General features: G+C 39.1%; 1 protein-coding gene across 1 annotated transcript in view; it reads left to right on the top strand.

Moving 5' to 3' along the window:
* Nucleotides 1-3,186: 3,186 nt before the first annotated feature.
* Nucleotides 3,187-24,693, top strand: part of TYR (tyrosinase) — a 50,913-nt gene continuing 29,406 nt past the window's right edge. The window contains exons 1-2 of the mRNA XM_074861060.1: nucleotides 3,187-4,029; nucleotides 14,063-14,279. Of these exons, the coding sequence (XP_074717161.1) occupies nucleotides 3,187-4,029; nucleotides 14,063-14,279 (1,060 nt within the window). The remainder of the gene's footprint in view (nucleotides 4,030-14,062; nucleotides 14,280-24,693) is intronic.

The following is a 24,693-nucleotide window of genomic DNA, read 5'->3' as shown; positions in this document are numbered from 1 at the left end:
TCCTAAAAAGTGTTAACAAGCAATACTAAGAGATACTTTCTTTGCGGTATCATCCAGTTATCAGAATTTTTTTAAATCCACTAATATTACTTGAAACTTTGATTGCTTTAGTATCAGCAGCCCAGAATTGAAATTTCCTATGATATCTTCCATAAGGAAGAAATGATCTTTTGAAGATCTACCCAGTCAGATCTGAGAAGACCAAGAATTATTTTTATGAGGTAACATGAACTGCCATTCAATGTCATTGTTTTGCATTTGCATTGTTCCTTTTCTTTGTCCATAACCACATCACAAAGCCACAGGCTGTGTCTATACAAAATTTGGTTTAGCATTAGAGCACAGTGCTGAAAATCTGATCCTAACACTGGAGGCAAGCCAGCACATGAACTCCAGGAAGACATCTCACTAGTCTGTGTCTGGGGATTTTCCTTACAATAACTATTGACATCTCTATAAAGTACTTAAGGACCTTCTAATGAAAAGACTAGTTAGACTTCAAACACTGTCATTACTGTGCTACTCTACTAGACTGAAACCAATACTTTAACTGATTCAGTTGTAAACTTTAGGGTGGAGTTAAGATTTAGGAACATGAGGCAGAGCCCCATGCTAGTCTGTTGTTGAAGGTTACCTCTACGAGACCCAACCTTGAAGTGATTCCTGGTCATTTATGCTTTGGAATCAAGTAAAGTTGGATATGGCCACCAAACCTCTGTCTTTCATGTTCTTAGATACAGAAAGTGGTGTGTCTTAGCCATGTTGATCTTACGGTGCACCTAACATTTGTGTACCTTAAAAGAATAAGTCTTGACCCATACTCAGATGTGGGGACCCAGATGTGAAAAATGGGTCTCTCAGAGCATATGGCAAGATGATGTCAGCCCACTAGCAGAACACAAGGGAAATAATTCTCAGTCAAAAAGACTAAATTCAACTTATGCACAAACTTCATGCAGATATGAGGTCTTTGTTAGATGAGCAATGAAATAAAGAGTGTTGAAGCACAAGAGAGATGGAAAGTCCCATTAGGCCTTTTTAATGAAGAGAATTTTGCCCAGATGCAGCATGTAAGGTGTGGCTGTCTCATGTTTTGATGACTCTACAGTCATGCGTGGATAAAAACATATATTTTCTTGCTTGTTTAAAGCTTATGATTCTTGATACATGGAAAGTTTGATTTCTCAACTACTATCTGAATCACTGACAGTTATTCAAAACAGGACTCTGCTCAATAGTAGGTCAAGAAGGGCGTGTGCTGCTCCTCAGTCACATTCCTCATTCAGAGTTTCTCATTCATACCATTTCACAGGGGATTTCTCTATTAACCAAATGTTTCAGAAACTTGTCATATGACAACTCAGATTCTTATTTTTTAACATGGAACTTAAAATCTCATTTGAATATAAAAATAGGCTATTGAATGTATTTGTGTGTATGACTGTCTGCCTAAATATATTTCTCAGGGCTTTTCTGGTTCACTCTGAGGCTCTACCTCAAGCCTTTCCCAATACCTGTGGCTTTTCAGTGAAAATTAAAAAATATATATCGCTATCCTCAGAGATGGGTCTCTTCTTACGTTTAGCAGTTTTGCACTAGCCTCCACAGGAGGAACAGTAAATGAAATAAACTGCAAAGGTTTCCCAAACAGCCAGGCACAGAGAAAATAAAATAAATCAAACAAGTAACATTTCTATGATGAAATCTGTTTTACAAGCCTAACATGGAACTCAGGGGAATCAGTCAAACAATAGTAAACATCAGCCTGTGGTTAGAAATATTTTTTGAAAAAGCACCTCCTTTTCCTTTGCCCTTCTTGCTCCCAGCTCCCCCATCACAGGCTCCCTGGCAGCAGGACTCAGGGATAATCTCCTGGAATACCTGAAGCGTAGAAACCAACAGGATTAAAGCACCTCGTGCTCCTCAGCATGGTCATGTGATGACCTGCTGATCCCAGCAAAAGGCATCGTTTCCCAGCAAAGTTCTCACTTTATTTGCCTCTACATTGTTCCTGCTCTGCTGAGATTCTCCCTAAGCATGAGGAAATAATTTACAATGCTTTTAGTAAAAAAATAAAACCAACAAAACCACTCTTACTAATAACAGTGGTAGCTGAAGAAAACTGTGGATAATTCGTGTGCAATTTGCCTAGCAGTAAAACAAGTGCTGTCCCTTTGTTTCAAGGGGCAACTTCAAAGGATGTATAACTTCTAATGACACCTGTACAACTCTGTTAGCTCTGGTCAGGCTAATGTATAAGAAGAAAGAAGTGGGTGGCCTGGAAGCTGCCCAGTAATGTATTGAGTAAAGAACACAGATATGGTATTTGCAAACTGTTTGATGGGAGAAAAACAGGAGTCAAGGTTTGTTTTCCAGGTCCAGAGATAGCTCCTTAAAGCGCTTTCTGCAAATCTATTGGCAGATTGCCCGTATTCCCCACAAAATCATGGAGAAGATTTTGGTGCAGATTTCAGTGTGCCATTAATTGTCAAAGTGCTATGGATTCTAGGAGAACAAAAAATTACATTTTTGTGAAAAGTTTATCACTTCCCTTGTGAAGTTACTTTGCTGTACGCTGGCCCAGGAAAGGTAGCTTACAGTTAAATATAAAAATGTCACTATTCTGATTCTGCCCTATGTTCAAACTTAATCTGACCATATTTTACATTTTCTTCCTCTTAAAAAAAATAGATAGTTTATTCCTAAATTTTTTATTTTCTCATTTTTAGGTTTACTGTGCTTATTTAACTCATCAGATTCTTCTGGGTCTTTTTTTTTTTAAGCAACCGTTTACTCTAAAGCATATAATCAAGCAAGGAATTTGAAAAGCTGACAATTGTTTCTGTGTCCAAATTTTAATTTTACTTCCTCTCCAGTTGCCAGAGGAAAGTAATCATGTGCTAGGCAGAAGATGAAAGTTTATAATAAATGTCTGTATTTTGAAATCAGTAGGAGGTGGGGAAAAAAGTCACTTGGCTTTCACCCAGAACATGTGATAATCAGATTAACCCTGAAGTGTATTTTGCGTGTAAATGCATCCAGGGTAGGAATGGGGAAGGACATTGGAGGGTGCACTGTAGCAGAAGTCAGCAGTGAAGCATTCCTGGTGGAGGGGAGGAATTTCTTTCACACACAGGACTTTGGAGGGGTCAGAGAGAGCACTCTATGCACTGAAGCGTAATGCCAATGCTCTCCTGCTGCTCTGTGAGAATGTCGCTGTTTGCCATGGGTTTTCTGCTAGTCATCCTTCAGCCTTCCACCGGGCAGTTCCCCAGAGCCTGTGCAAACACGCAGAGCTTGCTGAGGAAAGAGTGCTGTCCCACCTGGGATGGAGATGGGTCCCCTTGTGGGGAGCTTTCCAGCAGAGGGTCCTGCCAGAACATCCTTCTCTCTCAGACTCCACTGGGACCACAGTTCCCTTTCTCAGGAGTGGATGACAGAGAGGACTGGCCCTCTGTATTTTACAACCGGACATGTAAATGTGAAGGCAACTTCATGGGATTCAACTGTGGGGAGTGCAAGTTTGGTTTCTCAGGAATCAACTGCACTGAAAGGCAACTGAGAATGAGAAGAAACATCTTCCAGCTCACCACCAGTGAGAAGGACAAGTTTCTTGCCTACCTTAACTTCGCAAAGAACACCCCTAGCCAGGACTATGTTATTGCTATTGGCACGTATACTCAGATGAACAATGGCTCCAACCCCATGTTCAGAAACATCAACGTGTATGATCTCTTTGTGTGGATGCATTATTATGCCTCTCGAGACACACTCTTAGGTGGGTCCAATGTGTGGCGGGACATTGATTTTGCTCATGAAGCCCCTGGTTTTCTGCCTTGGCATCGGGTCTTTCTGCTGATGTGGGAACGTGAGATCCAGAAGATAACAGGTGATGAGAACTTCACCATCCCGTACTGGGACTGGCGAGATGCAGAGAACTGTGTGATCTGCACTGATGAATACATGGGTGGCAGACATCCCACCAACCCTAATATACTCAGCCCAGCATCATTTTTCTCCTCATGGCAGGTAAGGACAGGCCAAGGGGAAGGGGAAAGGGAAGGGGAAGGGGAAGGAAAGGGGAAGGGGAAGGGGAAGGGGAAGGGGAAGGGGAAGGGGAAGGGGAAGGGGAAGGGGAAGGAAATTATCCTAACTGACTTTAGGCACTTAAATGAGGTGCACAAGCTGGGACCTTAGCCTCCCTACATTCCCTTAGATGTTCCTGGAGAGAAAGTAAGCACTACCAGAGAGAAAATCAGATTTTATGTGGACCTATTCTTCAATTAGAGCTGTTCATTTGTCTCTGTCTCTTCTCTCTCTGACTGTAGGATTTAGGCTGCTTAACTGAGAACCTAAAGTTAAGGTGGGACAAGGAATTTATGCCTTTGTGTCCAAACATGGCCTTTAGCAGGTTAAACAGGCTTGAGACTGCTGCAACAGTCAGGTGACAAAAAGTAGGAATTATGTAGACAAATTACTAGCACACAACCATTGCAGGATAACTGGTGCCTGAATTATGGAAATAGAAGCAAAAAGTTTTTAGGCACTCTACCTCTCTTGCAGTGCTTTCCTCCATCCAAGAGTTAAAAACTATCAAATTAAGTTAATCTGCTTTCAACTTTAAAAACAAACAAACAAGCAAAGAAATAAAACAAATTTTTAGAGCACAGAAGAACCAGCTGTGTAATTCACATCAGTAGTTCAAAAGAAATACAAGAAGTAATCTCTGTTACTCAAAGGAACTAAGAAGTAAACTCAATAGCTATCCCTGCCACTTAAAAGCAGTGTAAACCAAGGTAAATTTACATATTTACATGGGTGATATGGTCTTATATAACTGATCTATACTGTGCCATTCTAACACTGAGAGTTTCTAGACTTTTTTTGTCTCTTGCTCATTACTGCCATGTCGCTTAACAGAGTGACAAAGGTCTATTGGCTTCCATAGACACACTCCATCATGACAATAGCAACAGTCGCTTCTGGCACTGAAGTCTATGATTATGTTGGTGTAAATCTATCTTTGTTCTATTTATTTCTGTAGCAACAGCCCAAATGAAGGTTGGGCAGTTTTAGTGATTTAATGGAAAGTGAAAGAGATACAAGCTTCAGCAGCTCTGTGATATTCTGGCATTACAAAACAGCAACTAACTGGGCTTACTGAGCTGGTTGTACTGTATTTAGTCTTGATTTGTGCCCTCTGAATAATATTGACTGTGTATATACCTGTAAATGCAAGTATTCCCAGATATTGTAACAACAGACCTATTCTAGGACATTTTCTGGCATACATTTTGTATGTATTGATTAGTTCTCCCCCAAACAGGTACTTTTCAAAGATCATTCCCAGGATAATGTTTGCATGTAATCACCCTATTTGGGAGATGATTTTAAGATTATTTAAGATGATTTTAAGATGATTTTACTGACATACACATGGATTATTTGATGCCATTTGGTCTCAGTGCCCAGGAAAATTCCTAGCCATATTTAATTTACCAGTGTAAGCATAACCATAAAATAGATATAGCTACAAACATGGACTTTCATCCCGTTTTCTAAGATTCTGCTCATTTCTAACAGTATGAATTTGGATGAACACTACTAACTTAATTAGATTGCATTACCAGAATGAAGTGGATCTGATGCTGTTTTGCACTGAGGTGAATAAAGAGTTATGTGAAAATGATACAAGTGTTAAAGTGGATTAAATGAAATTAGAATTGCACTGGTTACACATGTCAAGTGAAGGTACCAATATAGTATATTGGATGAGATAACCAAGGTAGTAGGAGGCAGGTAATATAAAGGAAGCAGCAAGCTGCTAGCAGAAATTTCTAAGAGACTTGGAGAGGTCAGATAGTTATGTTTAGCTCATTTTTTACAAAGGTATTATTAATCATATCTAGATTCTTACACTTTTTCCATCCTAGTAATAAGTACCCAGGAAACTTATGAGTAACAATGGATATATTTAAGAAACAATCAGGTTTATAACTTCTCATTTAAGGTCAATTCCACAAATATATTCTGAAATTAAAGACAATTTTTTTTATGAAACAAGTTGATTTAACAGATATTTTTGTATAACTTTAATAGGTGCAACAATAAAAATTGTGCTAGGTTTAAAATACATTCAGTGCCAGTGTAAGTATATAAGAGCACCTAAGTCTTTTGCTGAAGTTTTCTAAGTCATTTCTGAAAATGGGTGTTTATCGCTTATATTTTTCAGCCACTTCCGGAAATGTCGCACTTTTATCAAAATTTCCAAACCAGAACTACATTACCTTTACCTTCAAAGGCTATAATGCACCTTTAACGTCTTCTATGTATATATCTTCTGTCTCATCTAGAGAAAGAATGAAAGAGATTAAACAGATCTGCATTTTCAGTCAGTGAGTTTGGGGTGAAGATACAACACAAACTGATATGTCTTTATTAGCCTTGAATCCAAATTTAAACAATTGCTTATGATGAAATAACAATCGATACAGTTCCTTCAAGTAGTACAAAGTAAGAGATCAGAATCTCACTCCAGAAAATCAAAAAGGAACAAAGATAGCCTTAGCTTGAACCGGAAAATAGCCACAGATCTGCTGCAGAATATGCTGATTATCCAAGATCTGTAGCTAAACATCAAGAGAAGAAAAAAAAAAAAAAAAAAAAAAAAAAAAAAAGAGGAGGATCCAGAAATGTGAAGGAATTTATGATTTTAATAAGCATTCAAAATAAAAAGAGGTCAAGAGAAACCTTTTGAATAACACATCCATAATATGGTGTCCTTTTCAGAATTTCAAGCCTTTCCAAAGCATAACAAAACAATGCTTGCTATGTTAGGAAATAGGTATAGATTTATTAAAAAAAAGGTAAAGTGCCTATTTGCAGAACAGCATCTCTCTTTTTTTAATCCCTAAAGAAAGGAGAAAATACTTTATTCCATTGAGAAGTTGCCATGGCAACATGGATACCCATGAATACATGCTGAAATTCTTGCTTTCGCCTTACTTTTTCTTCAATATACTGCTGTTAACACTTAGCTGAGTGAATTATCTGTCCACATTTTTCTCATGTTTATCATCTAAGTGACACTTCTGATTCTTGCCTCTGTTTTTACCAGCAAGACTATCAGCAATATTTAGTGTTTTTATTTGTTTGCTTGGCTCATGTTTTAGGGTAGGTGGGAAGGATTTTCTCGTGTTTTCAGTTACTTGTTTGTGATGATTCAAGTGTTGCATTCAGAATTAGGACTGCATGACACCTATTAATGCTTTACCAAATTTTGCAATTCCGTGTCGACTTCACAGACAACTATATGGGAAATGGAGATCTTCCATGACATTTTAAGAGTTCTCTGTTTCAATGCACATTTCTATAATTATTCAAGATAATGGATTTGCTAAAAAAAATTAATTATTATGCATCACTTAAATAGTAGCAGGTGAAATTCTGCTCTCCACTGCACTGGAACTAATTTGGAGAAATAACTGAAGTCAATAGAGTTACAAATGCATAAAAAGCCTACTGCAAATAAAAGCAGAATCATTCTGATGGTAGTTTATATTAGAGTTTGGGGATCCCTACAGTGTGGTAGACAGACAATGAAGAAAATAAAGCAGGAGGGTGTACGTGCTGGTTTTGTTTTGCTATTGTGGCAAGCAGCCTATACCACCAACTTTAGCCCCTGTATTTTGCCTCTTCTAAAAGAAGATTGACTTGAGACAAGTAATTGCATAACCTGGAGAGCTGTCTGCTCTCAGATGTGCTGGTGTAAACCTGCAGCCAATTCTTTGTAGCAAGTACCTAGAATTTCCCTTAGCACTTCATTCTGCAGAACCACTTACACAAATGTAAAGCCACTACAAAAGGGAAACAAGTTACACAAATAGAAAATTGATATAATGCCCCTGAACTAATAATGACAGTACTTTAGAAGCATTACCTGAAAATATGACTTCATAAGAAATTCAAAATTCAGCTATTCAGACACAGCTATTTAATTCTAAGCACAGTTTATCAGGGAGTTGTATTGCTAGTTGAATCGTCTGAGATGATCATTTGAAGCACTTTTTTATGTCCACCTTTAAAAACTTCAGGAAATTTTCAAAAATACAAACACAAGAAACCAACACTACCTGATTCTTAAATTAGCCAAAGTCTTACATCCATCTGCTCGTGGATGCCTGAGTATCTCATGAACTCAATGACTTTATTTTTTTATTGCAACTTTATAGGTTTTGGTGCCAGCTACAGGCTGGCAAATTAAAAAGCAACAGCCCAAATGGAGCAAGTAACTGTAAAAGAAGAGTTTATCAAAACTGGTCTCCTAATTATATGCTTACATGGATTATAAATTTGAAACATTTTCTATTAAAAAGAGGTAAGTCTCCACATGCCACACCTCAGTACCACAGCCTGAGGGAATCAGATCTGTGCACAGCAGGAAGACCCACTCCGGTATCGTTGGACTGTTTATGTCACTGTAATCCTAAAGTAATTCCCCTTCTTCCACAGGATCACGAGTGGGTGACAGCAGTTTGGCCTGTGGTCGCTTGGTTGTTCTCTGGCATATAGCCGTGTTTGCTCAGGAGTCGTGCAGGGTAAAAACTAACCATCTTCAGAGGTGTATAAATTAATAGCTAAGAAATTTAATAAAAATTGGGTTTTGATAATAATTCACCAGAAAAAAAGAAGCCTACCTGTAGAGACATGTGTCTTTGTGAATTTGTGGTAGACATGGAGACAGCGACACTAACGGTACAGCTTGGAGACAGTCAGAGAACAGGGAATCACAGTCTGCCAAAGCAGAAAGTGTTAATGAATATTTCAGCAGTAACTGATAACAGAGCTTCCTACTCCACCCCAGCACCATTCTGAGGTGCTGAATGGGGTGTAAGTTACCCCCTAGTTCTGGGCTGCCTCTGAGCAAAGAGGATGAAACTCAGCCAGCTTTTACTGAAGGCTGAGAAAATACCTTGAAGGAGCTGGGTTTGTTTCAGTGCTGTCACTTCATGCTTGTCTCATCTCCTTTTAGTTTGAGTTTCACAGCTCCCCCAGTTCATGCATATGGTGTAAGGGTCAGAAAGATAATTAATGACCTTATCCTTGCACAAAGGATAATTCTTAGAATTTCTTTGAAGCCTTGCTTTCCAGATTTTCTTCTTTTCATTTGGTCGTCTGCCTGTTTTACCTTTCAATTCCTGCTAATATTCAGGAGTACATGAAGAAGCAGATATAAATACATACTGTCTCTTAACTTTTGGTCTGCTATAAATACAGCATCTTTTAAAGTTTTGCCTATAAAAACAAGCTCCCAAAGTACAGTTTGTTCTGTGGCAGGTTATTTGGGAATTTCCTTGCATTTTCGTGGTTTGGTGAGTAAATAGCTTCTGGATGCCACTTAATTAGGATTAGATTATGCCAGGACATAATGCAGCCAAAAAAGTAAAAATTAAACCTCTTTACACTTGCCAAATGTGTTAAATCCAGTGTGAGGGATGCACTGTAATGCTGTTCTCTAGCAAGTATGTGAGAATAAGTGAAGACAGAGAAAGGCAATGAATCAGTGCAAAAGCTCTTTTGGCCACACAATGGGACCCAAGGCTCCAGTTCAGGAGTCTAGACTTCATGTAGGACAAACAGAGAGATAAGAATATGTCCTGAAGTGCCCACATCATACCCTTAGGAGAGCTGGGATGGGCACCACAGATAAGCAAGTCATGTGGTTGCTCTGGCTGTAGTCTGAAGTGGTTTTTTCAGGCAATATTAACCTGGAGCATAATACTATGAAATCATGCTGACATACTTTCTGGATGGGGCAGACTCCTACTGGGTGGACTCAGAAGAGAAGCAGAGCAAGGGACCAGCTCTAAAGGAAGCAGAGGTGTGGATTAACCTTTGAGTAGCCATACTTCCCCAGCAAACTAAGGATCTTCATATCACTTTGTAAGTGAGCCAGCTATTTCAGTACTGTAGAAAATTATTCATCACCTTTTTCCAAGTGTTCAGGTATATATTACATGTATTACATGACTGTGTGAGCATGGATCTAATAAATCCAAAGCAACCACAAAGAATTTGTCACCAAAACCCCCAAAGCTTTGAATTTAAAAATAGCTGAGAAAGGACTGAACACTGCTGAAGACTCCTGTAATGCAAATCACTTTATCTAGGCACAGGGGCTGGTCTGTGCAAGCAGTTGCAAACTAAAAGACAAAAGGGTTTCCCATTTGAGAAAAGGTGCGAGACAGAAGCAACACTTCCACACATTTAGTCTGTTTTCTAAGAAATGATACAAAGAGCTGTGCTAAAGATCTCAACTGCAGTGCACTGAGGGACTTTTTTTCTGGGTGCTACAAAGCCCAGGAGCGATGCTGCATATTCTGGACTGCCATCTGCTGGCATTTGCTCTGCTAACTACTTACATAAGCTTTTCCTCGGAATATCTTACTAACAATTTCCCTGGAGCTGGTGAATTTACACATGCAGGAGAGCAGGCACTCAGTGCAGTTTGAATATGAAGCTTTGTCCTGGGTGAACCGAGAAATTTGCTCAGGACTGTTCTGAAAGGGAACAAAAAAATCATGTGTTAAAACAACATGTTTCTAGTAGAAAGTCCTCCTGCTGAATGAAAAAGCAGCAATGATGCGACCCATTTTGTGAGTGCTTTATGCAGATTATACGCAGAACCATTTAACTGACTTTTGTTCTGTTACCACTTACACATCACATGACTGCTAAACCAGCAAATTATAGTTTCAGGATAGACCCATATTTTATATTACCTAAGTTACACCTTTCTGGAAAAGCATCCTGCCTAATATGGACAGACTTTAATTTTCAGTTCAGAACAAATAGCAGAAGGTCTCAAATAAGCTTTTTCATTCCTGCCCCTTATGTTGGCATTTCTTGACCATGGGTTACCAGATGCCTTAAAGCATCTGGCTTCTGTTTAGGATGAATTCATTTAGTCAGACAATACACTGAAACATAAACGAAAAAAAAAAATTATCACTCTAGACATCTATAAGCCTCATAACATTAATAGTTGCATGGAATGCACTGGAATGGATAAACAGAACAAAGGGGAAATTTTCCTTTGTTTAGATATATTATCAGAAATATATATATATTCAGAGATATATTTCTCATGCTTGAAGATTTCCTGTACGAATATGCGAAAACCCAGTCTTGAAGGCAGTGTGTGATTCCTTTTTAAGACACAACAGGAATATGCCCCCAGGACAGTGGGAAGAGGACAAAAAGATAGGAGGTGATGGGGCAGAGAAGCCAGAAGAAGATACGGCCCTAGATAAGGTCCATAGGAAACATCTAAACAGAAAATCCACATGAATGTAGTTTCTGAGCAAAGTGCTCCACTTGGGCTGAGCTCCACCAGCTAAGACACACTTGCCTTCTTCACTAGTGAACTTGTAGGGACATAGGTTTATGCATTCTTTATAAACAAAGACATTACTAGAGCATTTCCTTCAGCCTGAATCATCCCTCTATTTTCCATCTAACAGGAATAAACGCTCTCAGTAACACAAAACAATCATAAAAACAGCACCATAGATATGCTTTGTGTTTATAACCGTAGGTATCTCCCTGTTGCTACCTCTCCCTTCTCAGTGGGGATTCTTAGAAAAGACTTCTTAGAGGCACAGTCCTGACCCAGTCAGTGAGCTTCTGGGGGGAATGCACACATGAAACTCTGCTGGACAACTACCTACAGACTCGAAGGGCACCTTAGTGTTTTTAACAGACTAGGGAAGATTTCAGCTAATAAAGAAGTCTGTAAGAATAAATTTCTCTGATAAGATTTCTTATCTTCTCAAAAAAAAAAAAAAAAAAGATGAGGATAATTTATTCATGAGATTCATATTCATAGGAAACTTATCATTTAAGAACTCCAGATTCTTAAGAAATCTAGGTTATATCACCAGCTCTGTCATACATTTTCTGTGAATTTGTGGTCAGATCACTTAGAAAAGGATTCATCTCATCTCCTTCTAGTCATTCAAAAGTTAGTTAGGCAGCAAAGCAACTTTTCTTTGGCGTCTGTCTTTAGTCACTTTAGAAGCACATCCATGCCTCCAGGGTGTGATTCATTCCATCCTAATGCAGGAGCAGAGCATTAAGTTGAACACTCTTAATTTTACTTCCCTTGCTAACTGCAGTCTGGAGACAGTTTCTGCATTGATTTTTTTACAAATATTCTTTCATTGACTTAGTCAATGGAGAGCGTTAGGCACCCCTAGAGGTAAGTACATCTCACCTACCAGATATCTGGCTTAGCAGGACTGAATGACACTCAGGAGATGCCTCTCTCTATTGACTGCAGAGGTCATCCTAAAGTGTTGCTTCAATCTGGCAACTTTTACACAGCTAGTGCTGGTGAAATGAATCACCCACTCACTTCCTTCACTAACAAAGAATTTCATGTTCTTCCATCCCATTCACAGCAGATACGATTGCTTTCACTTACCTTCTCATTCATTGTTTTGGTCCATGAAATAGAAACACAACTCCAGGATGAAACAAGTCTAAAGGCTTCAGTGTTATGTGTCTTCTCCTCTATGATGTCTCACTCAATTATGAGATTTGTTCTTTCTCCACACAAAGTTCTCATTAACCACGTTGATTACCTACTAACCACAGAGGACTATATTTTGAAGGGATCTCTGGTGGTTTAGAGTTGGGGTTTTTTTGGTGGGTTTTTCAGAAAAAAAGTAAAACAATAGACAGCAATTTTGGTTCAGAGCCTCAGCCTCACCTGAAAGGGATACAAAACAACTTCTGGGAGTTTTGAGCCACTGTTTTCCTGTTTTATTTTCATAGACCCATCAACTGTACCACTATACACACCGACCAAACACTTTAGTCTCATCTTCTTCCTGTCATTGTGTCATTGTATTTTTCTCCATCCTCCATCCTGAATCCATATCAGGCAAGTTACTGAATATAAAGTAGAAATATGAGTTATTACTTGTACTAACTCTCTGTAGGTTTATTGTACCAGAATATGAAAAAATACTCCATCTCATTCTGATTACTTCTTTGGCCAATCAGGGGATGCAGTGAGAGCTCATGGTCATCAGAAGACTCACATCCTGAAGTAATGAATAAGTTATTGTGGCTTAAAAAGATATTGAGCAGCACCTTAGTGAGACTTATGGTCTGTATGGGCACTTTTAACCCATGGCAAATGTGAAGGAGTTTAACTCAGCCAAAATTAGCTGACCATCATTTGAAGTTACATTGAACCACCTTGCTCTTCCAGGAGTCTCAAATTAGATTGTCAGCTTCTGCAGATCATCTGAGAAATAATGACTTGTTATGCCATGGTAAATGGACTTTGCCTGTGAAGCCAGTACATTCATATAAATGATGTTGGATTCTGATGGTATTTAATATCTGTATCTATCACTCTGTTTAAGGTCCTTTCCAAATACCCATCACTATGATACGTCAGTTGGTGATATATGTTCATCCCCACAACATTCCTGGGAAGTAGAGCAGCATCTTTTCCCATTTTGTACCTATAGCATCATCAAGATATAGTGAAACTAAGAGTCCATTTAGTCTGACAAAGCACAGACAGATATTTTCAGAATAAAAGTCAACAATTCCCCCTCTTACTGTGTGGAGAGAAAACTCTGTGATTATGGCTTTGTTCAGTAGTCTGCTGAAGCAAAAAAGTCTCCATTTAGCAGCTGCAGCAGCAAATTTAACTCTGTGTCCTGCTGCATTGGTAGGTAACACTGAATTTAGCCTCAGTGAGTGTTCAAGGGCATAAATGAGAATTGATGCCTTAGTCCATGTGAGTAGTTTCAGATACTATTTCAAAATGTGCACTGTAGTAGCGGGGTGTCGTCCATGAAATAACCCAGCTTATATAAAAATCATAAATAGAAAATTTTAAAATTGATGTATATTTTTGCAACAAACATTACATTTTACATTTTCTTTGCTCCTTTAAAAAATATATTAAATCGAAGTACCTCTTTTATTTGTTTTTAGTCTATGCAATTGCAGCTCTTCTAATAGAAAGTATTTTATACAGGTAATTTGTACTCGGTCTGAAGAGTACAACAGCCAACAGGCTTTATGCAATGCCACAGGTGAGGGGCCTATACTGCGAAATCCTGGGAACAACGATAAATCAAGGACCCCAAGGCTCCCATCCTCAGCTGAAGTTGAATTTTGCCTGTCACTGACTCAGTATGAATCTGGATCCATGGACAAAATGGCCAATTACAGTTTCCGAAACACTTTGGAAGGTAACATTTTATTCTGTTATGCCATTTCCATTGTCTCTGGGGTTATAGTCCTTAAACTCTGGGCAGTTTGAGCTGATTCAATGAAGCACCATGCAAAAGGAGGGGAAAAAAAAAAAAAAAAAAGAAAGAAAAAGTTATGCTTTCTCCTGGAATAGCAACAGACAGAAAGAACCATGTGAAAGGCATTTGATAAGAAAATAGAAACTATAGACTAGATCAGACCATAGATCCTTCTGTTAGGGGATATTGTCTCCTGCTATAGTCAGCACCAGGCACAGCAAAGAAACGTAGCACTGCATAATAGAACAACTAATAATCTTTTTACACATGATCATAACCATATCCATGTGGGTTACAGGTTTGCCCTGGAATCCACTGTCTTCCAGAGGCCAGGCTGGACCACAAGGGTCAAAGAAGATGCTACTGGTTGGCATGTTATGTCTACATCCTGCCACTCTAAACTCCATAGCAGACTTCTCCCCAGACTCTAAGGATTAGGGATATTTATACCTCAAAAAAGACCCTTAGTATAATTTCCAAAAAAATTTAGTTATTTATCTTAGTTATCTAGCTATCCAACCTGTTTTGAATGCTCATAATTTGCTAGTAAACAAGAGTTCTTTGCTAAAAAAAATAGTTATTCTTAACTATCTGTCTACGCAATCTCCTTTGAATCTTGCTAAATTGCTAATAAACAAGGATAACACATTATATATTTATCTCTAACTCTTTCTACAGTATCATATATCAGCTGAATCAAATATGATCTACTTTTGATGTCCCAGAGATTTTTGCTTGCAAGGAACTCTGCAAGGGCCAAAACAATTCAATATAGGTGTTGGTGTGAAGATAAGAAAGCAAAGTTTTTAATATGTTCAGTATTATTCTTACAGCAGTGTGGAATGCCATAAAACTTTCTCAGGGGGAAAAAAAAAGAAAAAAAAAAAAAAAAAAGGAACAAGTTTCTTCTCTAAACCCAGTCAAAAATGTGGAATTTGTCTGCTGAAGCCAACAGAGAATCCAGGTATTAACTGAGTCCAGCTCTGGACATAGCTGTACTTTCTACCTTTGAAAACAGAAACCACATGAATTGTGGGAAAGAAAAAGGTGACATAATTGAGTAGTGGTTTGCTCATATTCTTCTCCATAAAGTATGTGAATAGAGGCAAAGGGTGGAATAGGAGGAGTATAGAAAAGGCAATTGAAGTAAACAAGTCATGAAATAATGAGGGTCTACCATCATGCTGCTAGTATTGTAAACAAAAACAAAGGCACAGTCTATGTCAGTTATGCAAAGCCACATAGGGGTTTACTGAGAAGCAGAGTCTAAATGCACCACTTGCTTGCAAAGACTAAATTTCAGTATCATGACTGCTCATGAAATACCAATAATTCAGTGAGTACTTGAAGAAAAAGGGCAAAACTTGTTTTTTGTCAATGTTAAGTCTAAACTGGCAGCTAAACAGTCGTAGATCAAGTTCACCCCTTTGATACAAATGGATAAATTTTCTTATTGAAAATAAAAGTAGCTATTTGAAAAAAGGCAACAAATAGATGTTCAACAGAATTGCACAATGATCAGGAAAACACCTACAATTCTCAAAGAGCCCAGAAGTTATTTTAACTCTAAAATCAGATTCGGTGTTTTGTCTGATAAATCTATCAAACCTTTTCAATGCTGTTGTCTCTTTGACACATTAATTTCATGGCTAGCAAGCACAGTCATGGCTGGTTTTGTTAATATCATAGTGTTATCTGCCAATCACATTTGAAGAGGGTCATGTTTTCATCTGAATAATGACAATGTCACTACATCTGAAAAGAACTCTTCTGGATCAAATTTTCCTCCAAATGAGTTCTTTTTTTCTGTGTAACAACCCTTCAGAAGCTGAAGAGTGTTCATCTTTCTCCTAACTGAGGTTATGAAGCTCTGGCTCACCACTATGGTCATTCGGAGCCCTCCAAATGAGGAAAGTCATGGTTGCCACCATTAGGTTGTAATGGTTTTCATGTGATTTAGATAGATAGCTCTTCTGATAGACTGGGGAAAAAAATTACACGTTCTTGAGGATGTATGCAAGTCAGGTACCATTCAGAAGCCATACAGCTTAGGTAGCTACAGAAGCAGCATATATTAGCTTGGTCAGAGCGCTGCATGGCTTCTGGATGCATCCAGTTATCTCAACGCAGGGGCAGAGCATGCCTGTTTTATCAGTCCATCCAGATGTGCCCTCCCTGACATGCACCATAGCCCTTTCAGAGTATCTTTAGGATCCTTCCTATGTGATTCTAAAAGGGAAGAAAAGAGACTGAGTAGCTCCTTTTCTCCTGGCAGTGAAGGTGGACCTTTGCAAGTCCTAGGATCCATGTGGACGGAGCTTGGGAAACTGTAGCACAGTAAGGAAAAGCTTAGTAGGATAAGACTGAGGCAGTGAATGTTCCCTCCTTAGAAGCTCTGTAAACATGAAACCAAAAAAGCAAAACAAGCTCACACTAGATCCTCTCTATGCTAGGGCAAATCCTGTTAAAAAAGTGACCATGTTTGTTCACAGTCCAACTCCCAGTGCAATTACCAGATCCTAGATTGTTGTCTAACTCTTATAGCCTAGCTAAAGGAGATCTACCGTGCTCAAGAGCTGATACAGAAGAGACTACATATCAACAGAGTGATGCTACCTTTCTTTCCAAAAGAATATTTCATTAGAGCCAGAGATCACTGAAGTGAAACTGTGTCCACAGCTCTCCACAATAAGGGGCTTTTTTGGTGATGAGTCTGTCTGAATGCAAGCCAGATGTGGCTCAGTAGGCGTTTATCTATATTATTATGGAGATGAAGCTTATTTCACTAGACACAGTGTTATTCTGAGACAGCTTTTTATATTTTTTTTCTTTAAGGATATTATTTATTTTTAACCTGAATTATTTCAACACTCAACTTTAGGCCACAGGACCACAAACATTTCTGTCAACTATCTTATTTAACTAACCAGATAGTGAACAGCAATGCAAAGCCAGGAATACATGGCTAATGTTGAAAAAGATGTTAGAAATTTTTTAAACAAGTTTTACTGCCAAAACAACCCATATTGTGTTCTCTCCTTTCTTACAAATGGCCTGCTTAGTTTTTTGTTTTGTGCAGATGACAAGCTTAAATAGCCAGCTTGAATTTATCATGCCAGTACCCACTTCTATGTGACGGCATTCTTACAAACCTGCTAACATTCTATAGTTCCTAATATTTACTTCTTTTTCTAACCAAAAATCTTTTCAATCCTTCTTTACTTGTTTATACAAGTCTGTGCCAACACACCTAAAGTCAAATTCTAATCTCATTTAGATCCAAAGTAAATCCAAATTAAGTCCGTTGACTTTACTGGAGTTACTCTAAATTTACTAAAGATGACCAGAATGAAGCCAGTGACTGTAATTGAATGGCTCCTGATTTACACTTATGTGAGATTTACTCCTCAGTTTTAGTTCTGTAATGGGAAACACCTTTGATCACTTAGAAGCACTGATCATGTAGAAGAACCCCTTCTGGGCAAAATTTTATGCTCTTCTGTGCTTGAGTGCAATGGAACAACGACAACACATTTTTACCCTTTGAAGGGGTAGGTATCATCATCATTATGACCAGAATCTAACAACACAGGCCAAATCTGTGTTTGATTAATAGAAAATGATGTTATAAAGACAGAAATTATGTTGCTGAAGAGTAACCACAACAGCCATAAACAGCAAAGGTCAGTACTGTTCAATAAAGCAACATGCTGCTGAGGCTGAGCACATGGGGTTGCCCTCTCACTCTGGGACAGGCCAGTTTTTGCTTTGATGGAAACACAACAGGTTAAAAGCAGTTTGCACATTGCTTCTTGAAGTGGAAGCAATTATTTTAAATAGGATTTGTTGAATTGTGGCCCTGACTGGGGAACAATGTTGACTTCATTGGACACTTCATGGATACAAGAGAACAGAAAATCAGTCTAGTTTATAAGCATAAGGTAAGATCAGAAATGGATTAGCTGACTGAAAATGAAATAGTTGGGTTTTTTCTTAATGCAGTTCAGTTTTGGTGTAACACCTTGAATGGTAACTCCTAAGAATAAGAGATGGCTGAAAAAATTAGATTTTCTTTATGAGCAAATTCCACATTTTAAATTATTCTATTCATGGCAATTCATCTCAAATTCATTGCCTTCTAAGTTTTGCACAAAGTGACAAAAGATAATTTTTAAGAAAAATTTATAAAACTGTATCACTTTCATTATTCATTAGTTAAGTCATGACACACGGTATCAAGCCAAGCTATGTCATAACACTCCACTGTCTGTCACAATTATGTATCATTACTGCTGTCCTGTCAGGAAATAATGGAATAAAACATCCCAAAAAATGTAATTTCATTTTAATAAGACTTTTTCCTTTTTTCTGAAATGAGAGTTTTTCATCTGGAAAAAATTTCTCAGTATTTTCACTGTGATCCATATAGCTAATGAAAAATGATTTCTCAAAATGAAGTTTGCCAACAGAAAGCTTCTAATTAAAAAAGTTTTAGCCTACAGCCAACATTCTTCACCCAGCTCAAACCTCAACCTCTGGGTAAATTTATGCTGCACATTGAGAAAGTACTGTCAAGTTGCAGAGAGTCATTACTAAAGAACTAGAAAGTCTATTCAGTCCAGACCACAGTGAAGCTCTACAGAAGTAATTTAATGAAAAAAACCTAGATCGTGACATGGTCTAATTTAGATAATCACAAACTTTAATTTACTAGGGCCCCCTAGGCCAAATTCTGCAGATGTTGCAGCTACTTCACTCTAAGGAGATTACAGTAAAAATATTGCTTGAGAAAATATGTAAGATTTATTCTTGAAAATTTTCCTGTCAGATTGCCAATGGCAGAAAAACTCCACACACGTAAACAAGAATACCATCACTAACTTCAAAGACCAGCAAGCATATGGCCTTAAAATTCCTATATCTATATGTAGGTAGAAGTAAAGCATTTGACAGTGTCCCACATGACATCCTTGTCTCTAAACTGGAGAGATGTGGATTTAGCAGATGGACCACTCAGTGGTTGAGTTGCGGTCAATGGCTCGATGTCCAAGTGGAGAGCAATGATGAGTGGTGTTCCTCAGGGGTTGGTGTTAGGACCAGTGCTGTTTAACATCTTTGTCGGTTACATGGACAGTGGGATTGAGTGCACCCTCAGCAAGTTTGCCAATGACCCCAAGCTGTGTGGTGTGGTTGACATGCTAGAGAGAAGAGATGTGCCATCCAGAGGGACCCGGACAGGCTTGAGTGGTGGGTGCATGCAAATCTCATGAAGTTCAACAAGGCCAAGTGCAAGGTCCTGCACATGTGTCAAGGAAATCCCAGACACAAATACAGGCTGGGTGATGAGTGGATTGAGAGCAGCCCTGCGGAAAAGGACTTGGGGGTGTTAGTGAATGGAAAACTGACTATAAGCCAGCAATGTGTGCTCACAGCCCAGAAAGCCAACTGCATCCTGGGCTGCATCAAGAGAAGTGTGGCCAGCAGGTGGAGGGAGGGGATTCTCCCTCTCTACTCTGCTCTCATGAGACCCCACCTGTAGTGCTGCATCCAGCTCTGGGTCCCCCAGCATAATAAGACATGGACCTGTTGGAGCAGGTCCAGTGGAGGTCATGAAGACAATCACGGGGCTGGAGCACCTCCCCTGTGAGAACAGGCTGAGATGGTCGGGGTTGTTCAGCCTGGAGAAGAGAAGTCTCCAAGGAGACTTTATAGCAGCCTTTCAGTACTTAAAGGGGGCCTACAGGAAAGATGGGGAGGGACTCTTTATCAGTGAGTGTAGTGATAGGATGAGGGGTAATGGTTTTAAACTCAAAGAGGGTAGATATAGATTAGATATAAGGAAGACATTTTTTACTGTGAGGGTGCTGAGACACTGGAACAGGTTGCCCAGAGAAGTTGTGGATGCTTTGAGCAACCTGATCCAGTGGAAGGTGTCCCTGTCCATGGCAGGGGGGTTGGAACCAGATGATCTTTAAGGTCCCTTCCAGCCTAAACCATTCTATGATTCTGTGGTTACTCAACCACTTCTCTGGGCAGCCTGTTCCAGCGGTCAATAATGCTTCAGTGAAGAAATTTTTCCCGATATCCAGTCTAAACCTCCCCTGGTGCAATCTGAGGACATTTCCTCTTGTTCTATCACTTGTTACTTGGGAGAAGAGACTGACCCCCACCTCGCTACGACCTCCTTTCAGGTAGTTGTAGAGAGCAATAAGGTCTCCCTTCAGTCTCATTTTCTCCAGGATAAACAACCCCAGTTCCCTCAGACTTGTGCTCTAGACCCTTCACCATCTTCGTTGCTCTTTTTTGGACAGACTCCAGCACCTTAAAGTCTTTCTTGTAGTGAGGGGCCCAAAACTGAACACAGTATTCAAGGTGCAGAGGCAGCAGTGTCAAGAACAGGGGGATGATCACTTCCCTAGTCCTGTTGGTTACACTATTTCTGACACAAGCCAGGGTGCTGTTGGCCTTCTTGGCCACCTGGGCACATTGCTGGCTCGTACTCAACTGTCAACCAACACCCCCAGGTCCTTTCCCGCCAGGCAGCTTTCCAGCCTCTCTTTCCAAATCCAAAAGTTACATAGGGTTGTGACCCAAATGCAGGACCCAGCACTGATCCTTGTTGAACCTCATGCAATTGGCCTCGGCCCATGAATCCAGCCTGCCCAGATCCCTTTGTAGGGCCTTCCTACCCTCAAGAAAATTAACACTCCCACCCAACTTGGTGTCATATGCAAACTTACTGAGGGTGCACTCAATCCCCTCCACATGTGACATACAAAGCAGAATTTGGCTCTTAAAGTCCCAGGTGTCCTAAGCACTGGCCTAGGAAGTCATACAAAACTAAAATTCATTTTGTAAGAAAAACAGTTTTGCAGTTAAAAAAACACCTGCAAAACTGTTATGAATACCTCAGTGATGTTAGGGAAACCACAGATGTAAAGCAGTCCACTAAGATAGTCAGAGGAGATAGGATTGTTGGAATGGTTCCTCCATTCCTGTAGCACTGAACACTGCTAATGCTCTCCATGTTCTGCCATACCCTCTGCTTACAGTGTTTCAGTCCATGGCAAATGAGCAACTGAGGAAAACATTACCTGCTTTCAATATATGAAGCTTTGCACCTGACTGGTTGTACATGACCTCTGTGTTCTCTGTTATTAGATTGTAAAATCCACAGTTAATATAATTAAATACTTTATTAAAAGACATATACCTGACCCAACAGCATGTTCAGTGAGAATCACCTGTATATCATCCTAAAAACTGACAGACAGCCTTAATTTTGAATGGCATCATTAGCTCCTCCTATAATAAACTTTGGGCTAAATCCCCATCTGATTTAATTTGTCCTGGCTCCAGTGAAGCTACTTCAAATCCACTGAATCGCTCTTGCTGATATACAGTGATGTGAGCAAGATCAGAATCAGGTTTATGATGTCTTAAAAATGTGATTTTCCTCTTAATGAAATCACTGGTAAAACTTCCATTCATTTCAGTGATGTATGCCCTAATGGCTATTTCTAATGCACCGTAATTTAACGAGGGTTTAAAAGGATATCTGAATGCTACAGCTTCCTCTACTGGCCAGATGATTTAACAGCTCACTGCCATCAGGGACAGTCCTGCTTCTCTATGCAGTCTCCTCCATCCAACAGTCAGTCACTCGCTCTCCTTTTTTGGTACCAACACTGGTTCTCATCATACCCTTACACGAGGTACAGTATCTCAGTAACCCAGAGAAAAACTGACATCCCACACTCCAGGGTAGTTTACTGCCAGCTTGGTGAGTTAAATAAGTTCACACAAGGACTGACGAGGTGCAGTTAACGCACGGGAGAGGAAGACACGGCATGGGGCAAGACAGGTGGAGGAAGTGGAGTTCCCCTGTCTAGAGGCAGGGAACTCTTATTTCAACTCACTGCACTTGTAGATCTGTAGCCTCACATTTGCTGTAGAGGTGATTCTACTGCAACCACCTAAGCAAAGTTTCCTGTACTCTGAAAAAATTCTCATGTTTTCACTTTTTTTTTAATTGGTTCTACCTTTTTTCATAGTATGTCATCCTGAATAGCTGATTGTACTGATGTCTTTTAAAAAGTCTGAGAAAAAAGAATAATACCCAGGCTAATAAAATAAAGTGACACCACATTGTGGTTTTATTCCTGCTAACTTTACAATTTATATAGAGTTTTCATAACAAGAAATCAGATATTAGAACTTCTTATGTGCATGGTTAAACATGATGTCACCTTTGACACTGACTGAATGCACCCCAATTAACTGGCAGCTGAAGGGTGCAGTTGCTAAAGCTGTCCCAGTTACAGAGCTTTTGGTTATTAAGATAAATTGCTCATGTGCAGAGTTCCATGAAGAGATGTCCCCAGCCAAAATGAGTATTCTGTACATATTTTATGAATGATTAGTTTGCAATGCATTAAGAAATTTTAAGTATCCCAAGTCTGATATAAAACATCTAGCCTTCTGCCTTGACTCTGCATAAAGTTTATCATCCCTTAAATATAATACAGCTGAATATAAGTGGAGGATTTGCTTCAGAATGATATACAGGTAGATTATTTTCAGTTAATATTCACAGAAATTTCCTAGTATTGCTACATCAACAGATCTCAATGATCATGTGCTGTGACCATCAGCAAAGAAGGTCAAAATTCTTGCCATCAGTTCCTGTAATTTTGGCTAGACTGTCAATGTACATCATTCTTCATAGGTAATATTTTATTCTGCTGCTTCCCCTGATTAACAGCTAGGTAACATAGCATTCACCATCAGGTAAATTTCTGTGGGCAAGATTTTCCTACTGAGAACTTCTGCTCATTGCTGTATATGTCACCATGCGGCGTCTTCAATAATCCCAGTCCACATCCAACATACTTGAAATCTGCAGTTACCTGTAAGCTTTAACACACTCCTCTTTCTCTCCTAAATACAGATTCACTCCACCTTGAAGTCTCACAATTTTCACCATAAGCCAACTCTACCTCCTCTAGCAGTCCTGATTATGTTTTCTAGTCTGACTTCCCTTGAATTTATCAAAATCCTTGTCATACTATTACAATCAAGAAGATGGATGGTTATTATGGTATATTGGTTCTTAGGTGACACAGCTATGATTTGATCCTTATTATAATTATCAGTGGGTTTATGCCAGATGCTTTTCCTTGTTTGAAGAGGCTAACAGACAAGGCAAAGCCCAATGAGGGAATTTAGAGTTACAAATTGATTCAATCGTTTCAACACAGAAGATCAGAGTCCCAGTGGCATCTAAAACTCAAGTTTCCAAATTCACAGAGTATGACTCTACTCATAACGCATCTCTAGCCACATCTCAGTTAATCTTTTGTGGGATTCAAAGAGGAGCAAATCCAAAAAGTAAAACCATTGGTACTGAGGACCTGATTTTGACGTTACACATGAGGGTTTTGACATGGAAGGGGTTCTTCTACACTAGCTCTAGTTCAGTCCCATGAACTGAACACCCACAGATGATCCATCTTGCAAAGCCAGAAAGTGCCCTGTGAGTCCAGCATGAAACAGAAGGACTGTTGGGAGATTCACTTCAAAAGTATATTGTTGATTCTCATTCAAATGTTAGTTCTTGGTCCAAATAAGTAAATAAAATGTGTTCAAAGCACATGAGGCATTTCACAAAGTGAAGAGCTAAGATCTTTCTTTTCCCCACCTTGCAGACCTGATAGACTGCAACAATATTGGGAAAACACTGAGGATCAGCAGAACAAGCATATAGTTCACAGCCCTTTTTTTTGATTATTAAATTGTAAAGATGTTTTAATAAGTCTCCAATATGCTTCCTCATCCTACAGCTTACAGAAATTGTGAGAACAAGACATCTTCAGGAACCAAATAAAAGAGAGAGAACAGAGAGGTTTTGTAGCATGGGTTAAATGGTAGAACTAGCATCAGGTTAAGAAATAGATTAAGTAGATGATATGTGTTTCTGTTTTTATTGTTCTGGAAAATCCCAGAGAAGGATTAGATGGTTGAGTTGACTTTTATTAGGAATCCTTACATGTGGGAAGGAAGCTTGGCTGTCAGGATGCTGAGAAGGGCTACCAACATCAGAGCTGAGGTATGGACAGGCTGCCAAAACAAAAGCTAAGGGACAGTCATCTTCCAGTATTTCTTATCTGGGGCTTGGTCTGTGTGACTTCTTCTCAAAGCCCATATTTTACGTGCCCTCCAAAATAACAGCAATCCACAGACTCATCCTGCAAGTCTGACTGTGGGAAATTATTAATTATTTACCAAATCCTTTTGTAAAGATTATAGCTTGTATCGTGTTGACTCCTATCAATAAAAGAATGTGTTCTATAGA

This window comes from Strix uralensis, chromosome 2 (assembly GCF_047716275.1).
Source record: "Strix uralensis isolate ZFMK-TIS-50842 chromosome 2, bStrUra1, whole genome shotgun sequence".
NCBI lineage: Eukaryota > Metazoa > Chordata > Aves > Strigiformes > Strigidae > Strix > Strix uralensis.
Note: the sequence above shows the minus strand (reverse complement) of the source record. Positions and strands in the feature narration are given on the sequence as shown.